A 14,297-nucleotide genomic window follows, 5' to 3' on the forward strand; every position below is an offset into this window, starting at 1 on the left:
ATTGCTCCTGGGAGCATCTTGGAGAAAATGTTAAGGCTCCTCTCTGAGGTGACTTACTAAGCTCTGTTTCATTTATTTTTGGGTGTTAGAACTTGTGACAGCAAATTCAGCTGTGCTGTATCACCAGCAAAATGAGCTTATAGAGACTGGGAAATAGTATTTGCTCTGGAATGTATAATTTTAGTAGGATAAATTTCTATATCTATTTATGCCTCTATTAATGATCTTTAACCCAGACAGCTCTTGAAACTTCTCATCTCCAGAGACAAGAGTCCTTTGGAAGGTTTTTTTTGAGGGCTTCAGCTTAGCTTGGGGTGCTGCTTGGTCCCATGGGGCAGTTGTGGAAGAACTCACCTGAGTTGCTATTATGGAAGCTGCAGCTGATTTTTAAGCTTGTTCTTTATGCCTTTATTAATGATCTTTCAGTAACCCAGACAGCTCTTACAGATCAGTTCTTGAAACTTCTCATCTCCAGAGACAAGAGTCCTTTGGAAGGTTTTTTTTGAGGGCTTCAGCTCAGCTTGGGGTGCTGCTTGGTCCCATGGGGCAGTTGTGGAAGAACTCACCTGAGTTGCTAGTATGGAAGCTGCAGCTGATTTTTAAGCTTGTTCAAAGTATCCAAAATGAGGGATTTAAAACCACCTTTTTCTTGTCAGGTCACAGCCTCTTCAAACCATGTTAATGTTGCTGGATGTAGTCAGTGCTTAATGCAGAGACAAAGAAGCACTGAATTATCCTTACCCTCCCCTCTGTTCATTTGCTGCCTGACCTGAACAGTTATTTATGACTCAGGAAGCTGGATAAAATCTCCTGTGTTAATGTAAAATGGATTTGTATTGAATTTACTCTAGGTTTTGGTCTATAAATGTGAATCCAAATTCTTTGCCCATCTGTGAGCCTGCCCAGTGTTTCCCACTTGGTGTCTTCAATACTGAAATTCTGCTGTTTTCAACATATAAAATGGGTGTTCCAGGTTCCATGCAAATTTGACAGCCTTAAAAAATCAAATTCACATCACAAGCAGCAATAACAACTCACTGATATTCCTGTGGCCTGACTGCTCTGGTTTAAAATTTAGCCACAAACCACTTTACCAGAGAGCATAATGCTTTTTAATCTACTCCATTCAACCATTTACTTTCCTAATGAAGCAGGTTAATTTGCATTAAGTTTTCAGAAGCTTCTCTGAGGTTGGGAAACTGGTTGTAATCACAGGAGGCTCTTCAGGGGGGGTATTTATTCTATTTATTGCTCCATTTCCCCTCTCCATTAACAACAAATAGATTCTGCTCGTCCTTGATGGAGTTTGAGCAGAAGAATTCAAGATTATTGGTCATCTGTTACTAGCACTTGTGTTGTAAACACCCCTAAATATATACAGAAAACAGCTTTTGTTGCATTGTGTGAATAATTTGTGACATTTTAATAGAAGGCTTTGCTTTTGAAGAGCTGATAGGAGCCTCACTGAGAAGAGCCTTCAGAATTTGTGATAATGTGGATGCAGCCAGGAAAGATCTTTAAAAGCAAAACAAAACAAAAACAGACCAAAAAAACCCCCCCAGCAAACCAGTAATATTTCTGTCTCTGTTCAACAGGATAACAAAAAGATGAAGAAATCATTAGAAGAAGAACAAAGAGCTCGCAAGGACTTGGAGAAGCTCGTTAGAAAAGTTCTAAAGAACATGAATGATCCATCCTGGGATGAAACCAACTTATAACTCCTTTTTTTCTTCTTTTTTTTTTTTCCCCTTTTTCTTTCTATTGAAAGACCAGTTGTAAAACTGAGCTGGGAAGCCTTCTGACATTAGTCAGTGTTGCATCAAGAGCACTACAAAAGAGGATGTAACTGGATCTGGTGATCTCTTGCTCTGAACATCCAGAAACAGTCAAGCCATTTACTGAATCAATCTCTACTTTTAAAGTGTGTGGAGACTGTGGATCCTGAACTCTACTAAACTTAATTTGTTTGCATCTAAATTACCTCATTTTGCAGAAAAGTGCAGCACCTGACTAAAAGTCCATGTTTTTCAGTGGCTTTTTAATTAAATATATATTTTTCTTGTAAATATCTGTAATTTTGAATGCATATGTGGTTGATGTATCAGGGCTGGTATGTTGTTTTTTTTTCTCCTCTTGTTGTTACAATGGTCACAAGTGTTAGAAATGATGGCAGTACTGTCTTACCTAAGAAATGTCAGAGTTTTTTTGTGGATAATTCCAGTTTTGTTCCAGATGACCCACTCATCACACATGCAAATTCAAAAAAAAAAACCTCTTTTTCCCCATTGACCACTATTTAAATCCTTCACTCTTATTTATGTCCGTGACATAAATAAACATTTTTAAACAGTTTACAACTCTTTAAGAGCAGTATTAAAATACAGAAAGTTGTTTTATTGACAGTAGAAACACTTTTTAACAAAACTAACAGCCAGGCTTTATGTTCACATACACTTGTTTGGCAGAATAACTCATTGTGCTTTGGCCACCAAAAGACTGATGTACTTGCCTGCTTTTTATGACTGTGATTTTTAGGGTGTTTATGTACCACATTTTCTATTCCTGTGCTTAAACATGCAGCTGGTTGCTAATTTAACAGATCCTACAGTTTGTTAAAGCAAAAACCAATCTCCTCCAGAATTTTGTGAATAAATCATCACTATTTATATTTCAGGGTCACAATGATGAAAGTTTAGCTGACCTTTGTGCAGAAGACACGTGGGCTAGACCCAGCTTCATTCAGAGCTTGGTTTTTATACCACTAAGTGAGATTTTGTTTGGAATCCTCAGGCTGGCAGCAGTCATTCCTTCCCCACCCCATTTTCTCAGCGTGATGCTGGGTTTTGTCTTAGTAGGATTTAAATGGAAACAAATCTGGAAGTAAGATTCTTTTTAAATCATACTGTAATTCATAATGTGCACTGCTGACAGATTGGGAAATTGTAAATGGACATTTATTCCCTAGTCTGATAGGGGCAATTATTGCAATCTTTTTCTTGTATTTAAAATAGGAGATGCTACATCACTGCAAATGGTGAGCTTCAGCTGGAGCACTTAAAACACTAATCCCATGAAAGCTCATTGTAGGTGTTTCAGTGATTTCAGCAAACTTTCAACTCCAGACAGTGCAATTTTCTGAGGTGTTTTTTTTTCTGCAGCTGACAGTCAGAAGTGCAGGTCTAGCACAGACCTGAGTCACACCTTTTGTCATCCTGATTTTTCTAGTGCCCTTGAACTTGTCAGACCTGAGCAAATGTTTATAGGAACATGAGTTGGTTTTTTTTTTCATGAGTCAGAGACAGGATGATGAAGGTCGTAAAAATTATCATGCACATTTTGAATCCAATGAAAAATCTGTTTTTATAGCTCTCCATTTCCCTCAGCCAAGAACAGCTTTTTTTTTTTTAAATAGGAAAGAATGTCAGTGATTACATACTTGAGAAACAGTTCTGTGGCAATGGATGCTGAAGACTCTGAATAGACAATTAGTTGTCTGATTTAAAAAGCTTGAGTATATTTGTAGGTATTTTAATCTGTTCCTACAATTTAAAAACTTCTTCCTTTAATTTTAAAGGAGAATGGGGTAAGGAAAGTAAAAATGTCCACAATAACAATTACATATATTCACAGAACTTTAAATTTATGATACCCAAATGTTTTCCTTTTGTGGCCTAACATATATCTAAATCTTCACACTTAGAAAATACTTCTGCTAAAAGCTAAGTGATGCTAAACCCTGCAAATTCATGGCATCTTGGCTGAATTTAGATTTGGGAATGCCCCATCTGATGAGAATTTTGCTAACATTTTTACTTTCTGACCTCCAGGCTGTTTTCAGACAGTTAATTGTCAGTGGAGCACACGTGAAAGAACATTCCAGAGGAAGAAGTGTGAAAGGAAAACATGAATCTTAGCAGTATTGAGCAGATTTTAACTCAGGAACAACTTCCCTCATAACAATTTATTTTATATTGTAAAGAGTGGCATTGCTGTGTAAATTTGCTGACTCTTAGTACCTGTGATTCATGTGATTTCTGACATCACACCTATACTGACATCTAATGAACATGCCTTAAACGCTGGGATTAAGCAGTTGTTAAATACCACCAGGACTTAGGGACTGATTTTATTCAAGGTGGACTGGGGTTACTAATTTTTACAAAAAAAACCTGCAAAATAAACACAACCCCCCCCACCACCTTAGCTTGTAGGGAGCTGTTGTCTCTAGTGCAGAGAGCGAGCCTCAGACTTTTGGGAACCAAGGAGCATCTGAACTCTTTTTCTTTGACAATTTGTTATACTGTATATAGACTGTAAATTTCCCCAGGGACCTTCTGAATGGTTGGAAACTTTGTATAAGCATGGATAAACGGGGCACTGTTTATTTAACCTCTTCAAGGGTTATTTCTTTGCTCTCATCATTTCGGGATGAGGAGACGAAGCCATTTCTTATCCTCTAGATGTGAAGCACTTTCAAGTTCTGAACTGTCCAAAATGTAGCATAACATTTCTCTGTACTTACTGGTGTGTGTGTGTGTGTGTCTGTCTGTCTCACCACGTTCAGGACAGCTGAAAGATGGAGCAGCTGACTGCCTCTGCACAAACCTCCTGGGTGGAAACCACGTGGAGAACTCGAGTTTAGTTGAGATGTCCCAGTAATACCCTGGTATCGACTACTAAAGTGTTCATGCTACATCATTGTAATTAAACCATGATTTTCCCCCTCAGCCTATGAGCGTTACATTTTGTCTAATAGGGGGGGCTGTGAGGTTGAGAAGGAAAATGGATTTATTTTTCACTTCCCTATAAATTGCCTCTGCTATTTGGTCGTAGATGGGTTATCCTGAAAGGGCTTTTTCATGGGATGTTTTAATAGCAAATGGGTGTCTGGAAAACAAAACAAGGGTTGTTTAGAGGGGCAGGAATGAGGATCTGGACTGTCTTGTGCTGAGGAATCTTCACTTTCTTTACACAACCCTCTTGGGTCAGGTCAGTAAGAGATGGAGGAGATCAAAGAGAGAAGGTAATGAAAGGGAACAAAGCAACACCAGGAAATCAAATGGCTGCATAATGACAGTAAAATACTTGTCTACATGCATGATTTAGCTGGATAAACCTGAATTCTGTGGTCAGTGTCTATCACAGGGGTGTTATTTGCTTGGTGCTACCTAAAATGGGGGGGTGGGATGATTTCTTTTAATGGTAGGAACATCCTCTCTGATGCTTTTTGCAGGATGATGGGGTGGGTGGAGGGAAGTGTAGGGAGTCACTTGCTGGGAAAGATGGTTTCAGTCTTTGGACGAGGCATTTGAAGGGGTTAATAAGTGAGCTCAGGTGAGTGAAGTGATTTATCTCTTCCAGCTTAATTTAGCTGGAGTTATACTTGAGCAGAGGAGTCTGAGTGTAGCATCTTATAGCTTGTCAGGAGAAATCTTGTGTTTTTCAGCTTTCCTCTTGCTTCTTCATTGTGTAGACAGGTATTTCCCATCATCTGAAATCCTCATTGTCACCTTAATTGTTCTGGGGACCTTATTGTGGGGTGTTTTTTATTGACAGTGGCTGGCTGCCATACCCCCATGCAGCTACTCTCCTCTTCCTCATCAGGAGCTGGAGGAAGGAAAGAAGATGGAAAAGCTTAAAGGTTGAGATAAAAGACAATTTCTTGCCATTTAAAAGCAGAGTTGGAAGGTGAGGAACACCTTAAATTAATGAAAGCCTCAGGAAGATAGTCTAGTTCCAACTCTAGACTCCTCTGCACCTCCAAGGTGGTGTTTGTGAGGGAAACTCAATCACCTTAAATTAATGAAAGCCTCAGGAGGATAGTCTAGTTCCAACTCTAGGCTCCTCTGCACCTCCAAGGTGGTGTTTGATTCACATGAATTAAAGAGATCAAGTGCAGGGCACACAAGGTCCATCCCTTTTCCAGCTGATGGAGTGTGCCTTGCAGAGCAAATTCACCTCAAAGTTCATCTCAGCATTGCCCTGAAGTGCAAACTCTGCATTTCTGGGACCCTTCAGCATCAGCACTGTGGGACTCGTGGCATGCACACAGATGGACCCACGAGGTGCAGCAGCAATCTCACTAGGTGAGATTCATCTCCCTGGGTGAGATTCTCCAAATAATTTGGGGTTTTTTGCTTAGGTTTTGTTAAGGGCAGCCTGTGGTAGGTCTGTGTTTGCTGTAGGCCTGGCTGAGCAGCACAGAAATCACCTGCTTTGATAGTGTTTTTCCAGCAGGGGACTGTGTTAGCTTCTGCTTCATCAGAAATCACTCACACTGTCCCTGAACTTGTTAATATTTGTGCTTCCCTGTGCTCGTTTAACCGACTGGAGTTAGCTTTTGGGATAGTTTGGAGCTGCTTTTCAAGCTCCAGGAAATAGAGTCTATTATTAACCTTTTGTCCCATGGAGCCAAAGTAGATGGTTACAGCTGCAAGTGTCCCTGCAGCACTGGAACTACCCCCTGTGGGGGATTTGAAGGGGAGTTTTAGCTCTTCCCTGTGGAATTTGTGAGTTCTCATCATGTCTGTGTGCTCAGCATCACCAGGGCTCTGCCAGCTCCAGGCTGTGTGGAGGGGACACAGGATCAGGGTTAGTGTGAGGCAAAGCAGCCAGGAATTGGGCTGTGCTCACCAGCCCCTTTCCTCTCAGCCCTTTGGGCTTGAAGCATTTGAAAATGCAGGCTCAGGAACATGATTCTGCCCTGCCCACCAGCTTCAGGACTTCCCCCTCAGCCTTCAGACCTGGGTCCATGGATGTGCTGGATGTCTGCCTGACCACCTGCACTCTGCTGTGGTTGTGGAGTGACAGAGCATCTCCTCCAGGCTGTCCAGAGCACTGGGACCCTCCCAAATCCTGAACAGAGAGCAGCCCGAGATGCTTTCCCAGTCCCTGCCTTTGCCCAAGACAGATTTCTGTCAGAGGATCTTTTCTCCACAGAGTCACATTATTCTCCCTTTGTATCCTTTAGGAAATTTAGTCCAGTATGGTCCCTAGACACCAACATTACTCAGGGTTTGGTATCTGACAAACTCTTGCCACGTTGTGATCAGTTATCACTTGTGACAGAGTGGTTAGGATGTCACAGAACCATTTAAGATCAAGTCCAACAGCTAACACTGCCAAGTCCCACCACTAACCCATGTCCCTCACTGCCCCATCTCCACATCTTCTGAACCCCTCCAGGGATGGTGACTCCACCACTGCCCTGGGCAGCCTGGGCCAATTTGTGACAACCCTGTGGCTTAAGAAGTTTTTTGTGATGTCCAGTCTCCTCCTCCCTTGGAGGGGAGTAGCCTGTAGAGACCCTGGAGACAGAAGATGTGGCTGTGAAGAAGCATTTTGGTTTAGCATGTTTTCTCCAAGCCAGTGACTGTAAACTTATTGTCCACGTCCACGGGAGACCTCCAAGCTGGCCTCAGGGAAGCTTTTCCTGCTAAAACAATGATGCAGTTGGTGCATTCATGCATTTTGCAGGCAGTGACTGTGTCCATTGGGATCTATTCAGCTCCTCAGTGAGCTGGGACTTGTTCCTGGGCTGCCTCTTGCCTTGGCTGTGTCTTGCAGCATTTGGAAGGACTCTGTGATAAGCTCTAGTGAGGTAGAATCTGGTTTTATCTTGCTTTAAGGAGAATCATTTACAGATTGAGTGTTTTTAGCTGCCCAACAATTTTGGGGTGCTATTGCTGGAGTTCCCTCTATTGAGTGTGAAGCAGCACCATGAATATTTGAAGGAAAAATAAATACATTAAAAACTTGAGGAGCACTGACTAAGGAGGACCCTTTGATTTACAGACATTCAGATACAAATCTGATCTTCCTGAACCTGGTTCTTCTTCACCTGGCCACCAAAACCCCTTGGTCCCAACCAAGCAGCCACACGGGCAGCCTGGATGCTGTGCTGGAGCCACAGCTTGGGGGGGATGGCTGAGGGGTTGTTTGGATCTGCCACTGGGAGAGGGGCTGAGTTGTTATGTCCTAAGCTGCAATGTAGAAAGCAAAGTGCTTTGGATTAAAATATTTACTTTGGATTGACCAAAGAAATAAATTATGTGCTTCCACCCTGTGAGGCCACAGGGGAAGGCACGACCTGTCCTCAGGGCTGGAAGGAAGCACATTTGAGGGGAGATGATTCTGAAATGTAAATAGTCAATATTGTTGCATTTTACCCCAAAATTGTCCATGTTCTAAAGGAGTCACATTGCTGCTTTAAACTGTGGTGAAGCAGTGAATGATTCGGGGGTGGAACATCACCTCTAACAGCAGAAAAATATGAATTAAGGAAAGAGTTTGGGCAAAAGCTGAGTGCTTCTGAAATCTGGGGCAGTTGATTAGATTTTGAGAGAGGATGAATAAGGCTCCCAGAGCACCCCACTTGTCTTTGCTCACTGTGTGAGACTGTGTGTCGTATGGAGATGGTGGGGTTTGGGGAATAATCCTCTATAATGCATTTTTCAGTGCAGGCAAGTTTATAAAATAAGAAAACTAGATCCACAGGAGCTTGGCAATAAATATTCCACTATGTCCAGAACAAGCACCATCCTAATAAAAGGTGGGAGAAGAGGCAGCCTGTGAAGGAGGGGTAAATTAAGGACAGCTCACAGAGTAAAAGTACAACCAAGAAACATCTTAGGAACTTCAGAGTGAGTCCCCAAGGAATGGAGAACTTTCTGCTGATAGCATTTTCCACGCTTGACAGGAGGGAAGCAGGTGCTTGAACAGTCAAAACATCAGCCAGAAGCAGCAGAGCAGCATCACTGGTGAGAAATCCAAACTGGTGCCTTCAAATTACCTGCAGGAATGTGGGATCCTGGGGGTTCTTTGCATCCTGTCCTGAACGCAGCAGGCATCCAGGAAAAGGAGGTTTTCAGCAGAAAAAAACTGTGCCTAAATTCCTCCCAGGTAATCCTTTCTCTCAGGACCTCTTCCTGCTGCTCTGACATTTCCTTGGTTTTCCTCTCTCTGCCTTCTTGTGGGTTAGTCCCTGGGGGCAGCTCAGCCCCATGCAGCCACTGTGGGATGGAGGGAAGAACTGGAAGGTTAAATGTGAGAAAAGAGGGCTGAGAGAAAGATGGTTTAATAAGCAAAGCAAAAGCCACACGTGCAAGCAAAGCAGAGTCCATTTTCAGTGGAGAATCCTTCTGTTGTTCCTCAGCACTTGGCAGATCTGTGGTGGCACCTCTCACCCTAGCTGTCATTTTCCCAAAAAAGGGGATTCTCATCCCTTTCTGCAGCTAACATCCATCGAGGAGAGCTGCAGCATCCTCATTCCCTGTGGGATGGAGGGAAGAACTGGAAGGTTAAATGTGAGAAAAGAGGGCTGAGAGAAAGATGGTTTAATAAGCAAAGCAAAAGCCACACGTGCAAGCAAAGCAGAGTCCATTTTCAGTGGAGAATCCTTCTGTTGTTCCTCAGCACTTGGCAGATCTGTGGTGGCACCTCTCACCCTAGCTGTCATTTTCCCAAAAAAGGGGATTCTCATCCCTTTCTGCAGCTAACATCCATCGAGGAGAGCTGCAGCATAACAGGCCCTGGAAACTACTGGGAGGTTTTATTCTGAGTTGGAAACAGGACTTGGAACAACCTTCTAGAGGCAGTACTGAGGGCCAGAAGACCTGAACCCATATTGTAGAGTAAAAATTCCTTGCAGACGTGTTCCTGTTTCTGCTGAAGGAGGGTTAAGTATCTCAATCTTGTTGGACCTTCAGAAAATTTCCCCACCAGCCAGAGTTGCTACATTTCAGAGCCTATATTGGAATTAGAGATGTGACGACTTGGAACAACCTTCTAGAGGCAGTACTGAGGGCCAGAAGACCTGAACCCATATTGTAGAGTAAAAATTCCTTGCAGACGTGTTCCTGTTTCTGCTGAAGGAGGGTTAAGTATCTCAATCTTGTTGGACCTTCAGAAAATTTCCCCACCAGCCAGAGTTGCTACATTTCAGAGCCTATATTGGAATTAGAGATGTGACCATAGGTCAGTTTAAATATCTCAATCTTTTTGGACCTTCAGAAAATTTCCCCACTAGCCATGAGGTTTGCCAGAGTTGCTAAATTGTGAAGCTTGTAAGCCTATATTGGAATTAGAGATGTGACCATAGGTCAGATGAACCTTCAGAAAATTTCCCCACCAGCCAGAGTTGCTACATTTCAGAGCCTATATTGGAATTAGAGATGTGACCATAGGTCAGATGAACGAGCCTGAACTCCACTTCTCATCCTTTCCAGATGAACATCAATGGGAGGATCAGCTGGAGCAGTGCAGGGCTTGGGCTAGGTACAGGAAAACAAAACATTGAGGCTGAAAGGGACCTTGGGAGGGTCTAGTCAAGTCCAGGGTCAGCTCTGAGTTTGGACCTGGTTGCTGAGGGCTTCGTCTAGTTGGGTTTTGAAAACCCTCTAGGATGGAAAACTAACCAGAGAACCCAGTGGGCTTGAAGGGCTGATGCTGCTGAAGGAATTTTACTCAAAGCAGTCAGATTAAAGAAGTTCTTCCCCAGGAGAGTGGTGAGACCCTGGGATGGGTTGCCCAGGGAGGTGGTTGAGGCCCCATCCCTGGGGGTCTTTAAGGCCAGGCGGGAGGAGGCTCTGGGCAGCCTGATCTAGTGGGAGGTGTCCCTGCTCATGGCAGAGGGGTTGGAACTGGGGGATCCTTGTGGTCCCTTCCAACCCTGACAGATTCTGATCTGTTTTAGCAGAGGACTTTAGAGCCCTAAGGGCTCAATGGTTGGACTTGATGATCTTGGAGGTCCCTTCCAACCTAAAGGATTCTATGATTCTAAAGGTGGGTTGGGCAGGTCTCCAGGGCTGCAGTGTTTGTGGCAGGGGTCCTGGCTGAAATGACAAACGTTCTCAATGTTCTGAGATGTTCTCTTCTTATTCTTCACGCTGAGCATTGGGGCATGTGCTCCAGCACCATCCCTGTCTACTTCAGGATGAAAGTACTCAGAGTTGGTGATGCTCTACAACACTCCCACAGTGCAATTTGGTTTTTAAAATGCTGTTTGAGACAGAGCAGGGGAAGGAAGCTGTTGACAGAGTTGTGCTGAAGGTATCTTTGGGCCTTCTGACCCTGCTGAAGTGGGGAACAGGCTTCCCCTGTCACCTCGGTGGCCAAAGGGAGGTGGGTGTGCAGCTTATGCCTGTGGCTCTGGACCACAGACACCTCCAACGGTGCAGCAGCCAAAAACCTTCTGTTGGGACAAAATTAGTCTTAAATTTTGACTTATTAATGAGTGCATTCCATGAATATTAACTCTGAATCTGTGTCTCCTACTGTGGGTTCAATGTGTTCATTTTGTGGTGCCTTGTGTGAGCCCCTTGAACTTTCTCCCCAATTTTAGTTCTTTTTTTTCCTTATAACTATAGAATTTTGCAATCCTGTTTCTACTTTCTGTTATAAAAAGCTTTCTTGATGAAAATGTTGAACTACTTGTAAATATATTGAAAATGGTCAGCCATGGAATTGGTGCTTTTCTTTAATCTTCTTCTGTAGTACATATTAATTATCTTCCTGCCTGCCTGTCAAAATGAGAGTAACAGTTTCTATTCTATTCCACACTCTTGAAATCCTAAAGTCCCCTGATGTGGGTAATTTAAACATATAACACCCTAAAATATGGAATAATTATAGGTTACAAATGGAAGCTCAAAATTTCTCTTGTATTTAATCTGTTTTATGTTCTGCTGGACTATTCAAACTGGCATCAGCAGGAGTCTTCTGCTGCAGTGTGTTATAACTTGAAGATGGGGTTGCTATGAATAGTCAATTCTCCCTTTATTTTGTTTGCTTCCAACCTTAATTTATTCTAGATCTGCATTACAGATTTCACTTTCAGTGATTATGAAGACGATGCAACAACTTGCAGTGAAATTAAAGGAAAAGCTCAGGTTCAATTCACTGCTTTTTTTTGTTTTCTTCTTCTTCCTCTTTCCTCCCTTATATTTTAGTTTTTGAACTTCATGTTTATGAAATACATCACCAAAAAGGGCCAGGAGATATAATATATATTTAAACAACTGCTCCTTCTATAGGCAAGGTAGTTTTTTGAAACCTATGCTGTGTGTTTTTAAAAAGATAACATGTTAACATGAGAGGAGAATTTGCAGGAATAACTCCCAGATTCCAATTAAAATTCATTTCCAAGTTCATTATAAAAACATTCAGGCTACAGATGTTGATCTGTGAGAAACCAGCCTGTCTGGGGACAGCTAAAGACTGACTAATGTTCCAGCTCTGTCCAAAACTCAAGCTCACGTTCACAGGTTGACTGGTAGTTGTGTTTCAGCTTTCAGCTTCCTCTCACAGAGCCACAGGACAAGGAGATATGGTAGAGATTACAACAAGATCTTCATGAGGAAAGGGGCAGAAATAGACTCAGGGAAATTTTGGAAGAGGTTTGTAAAGGTGTAGAGCAGACAGGTTTTCTCCACGAGGAAGAGAGAGACCTGCACAAGTGCCTTCAGAGAGAAGAGATGGACAATTTACCTTTGTTTTTCTGCATGGATCATCCATGTGTAAATTAATCTGTATTTATGCAATTCTGTGATGCTTGGAATACTGTTCTCTTAAAAATCTTGTGGTTAAAAATACCTGGTTTCCATGTAAATAGGCTACTTGGACAGACTGAACTGAAAGGTGCAAGATCAGGGCAAGGAGCTTGGAGAAATCAAAAAGAATTTAACAAATGGAGTGATGCCATAGATAGGAAAGGGTTTTAAAAAAATATATATATACTAAAATGAAGGCAGCATCTGTGTGGGAGTGGGTGATGGGATAAGATGAAACTCAACAAGGGGAAAATTATTGACCTGGAAGTCTTTAATCCAAAGAGCCACGCAAGTGAGGAACTCATCTTGACCCAAACCTACCCCTCATATTCTACTTTTTCTCCCCCTAATTCCTTTTTCTTTGTGAAATAAGTGCAGCACACACACAGAAGAGTGTTCATGTGCTTCAGGATCCTTTTCTGAGAACTGGGTTATTTCATGTGGTGTAAATATTCCATTTATTTCCATTGACTCGCTGTCGATGTAGCAGGTCCAGAGTTTCACCCCCCCATTGAACTGGCCAAGCAGTTTTGGCCAAAAGGGGTAAAAAAATAGATCATTTTTTATGCTGCTGGATTCAAAGGAGCCCATATGAAACCATGGTAGTGTTCCAGGGAGGGTTTGCCTGTGATCCTCTCCTCCCTGACTCTGATAACCCAGCAGATGGGAAATTTGCTGGACTCAGGCTTCAAATCTTCCTCATCCTGACACGAGTGGGGCAACAAAACAGGGATGGGAACCCCGTGACCCTTTCCCTTGGCTGTGTAGGTAGACAGAGAACACTGAAATGCTTCATGTTTTATTTAAATGCCAGCTCTGAGGTAAATTCAGTGTGTTTTCAGGTGCCTTTGTGACCTTGCCAGTGTCCCAGCAGTCAACACCCAGCCTTTTAAGAACTGAGGTTTTAAAAACATCGTGGCAATTGAGGTAATATTATTACTATTTCTAATTAAACCTTTGGGGGCGCATTTGGGGGCATTTTTATTTGGCAGCATAGCATTTCGTGGTGTTTTTTCCTCAATGAGCAAGGCTAAAAAAGTATCACTTTGGGAAGTGCTTGAAAGATAGAATGCAGGAAAAAATGTACAATATTAGAAAAGCTTGAAAGAATGATTTCTCTTGGTGTTTATTTCTGTGTCTATCTCAGAGGTATTGGTCACTTCTTAATTTTCTGCTGCATTTTCAAAGGTGGAGACCAGACTCTTCATGAAAGGAAAATTAAACTACCCATCTCTGTCCCAGTGATACCCCTACGAGTGTCTCTGACTTGTGACAAGGTGCCAAAAGACTAAAAGCTGTTCTGCTGCTGTCTTTATTTAAAGGAGGAGAAAGAAATCCTGTGGAGGAGTTGTAGATGACAAAGTGGAATTGTTTTTCCACCTAGGTGAAAGCACTTGCCAGCTTGATAATGTTGGTCCTGGTCTTCTTCATTTTATTTATGTCCAGCAGGGGAGTCCTTTTGCTCTATAAAGAAAATGTAATTCTATTGACTTGGGCAAAATTGGATTAATAGGATGTATAACTTGGTTTCAAGTTTATAGGGGCTTTCACAGATATTGAACTCTTTTTTTTTTATCCCCAGAGAGGTCTGTGCTGCCTGCCCAGGGAGCACAGAAGGAAGGTAGAGCAGGGGGATTACCCACAACAAAGCTAGTTTGAGCATCCTGCCCTACAAGCTTAGATGGATGAGACTAACTCCTTTCAGCCCTGGAAAAAGGATGTCAGGCTGAAGAGAACTTTATCCTGCTG

At 42.4% G+C, this 14,297-nt stretch overlaps 1 protein-coding gene across 1 annotated transcript in view; it reads left to right on the top strand.

The window, feature by feature from the left end:
* The window catches only part of LOC103771507 (rho guanine nucleotide exchange factor 7), a gene marked incomplete at its 5' end in the record, with an annotated part of 34,290 nt that extends 31,967 nt beyond the window's left edge, over positions 1-2,323 (top strand). Inside the window, one exon of the mRNA XM_008938807.1 lies at positions 1,596-2,323. Coding sequence (XP_008937055.1) covers positions 1,596-1,718 — 123 coding nt within the window. The remainder of the gene's footprint in view (positions 1-1,595) is intronic.
* Between the last annotated feature and the right edge of the window lie 11,974 nt (positions 2,324-14,297).

Source organism: Merops nubicus, unplaced genomic scaffold, assembly GCF_000691845.1.
Source record: "Merops nubicus isolate BGI_N331 unplaced genomic scaffold, ASM69184v1 scaffold8434, whole genome shotgun sequence".
NCBI classification, from domain to species: Eukaryota; Metazoa; Chordata; class Aves; order Coraciiformes; family Meropidae; genus Merops; species Merops nubicus.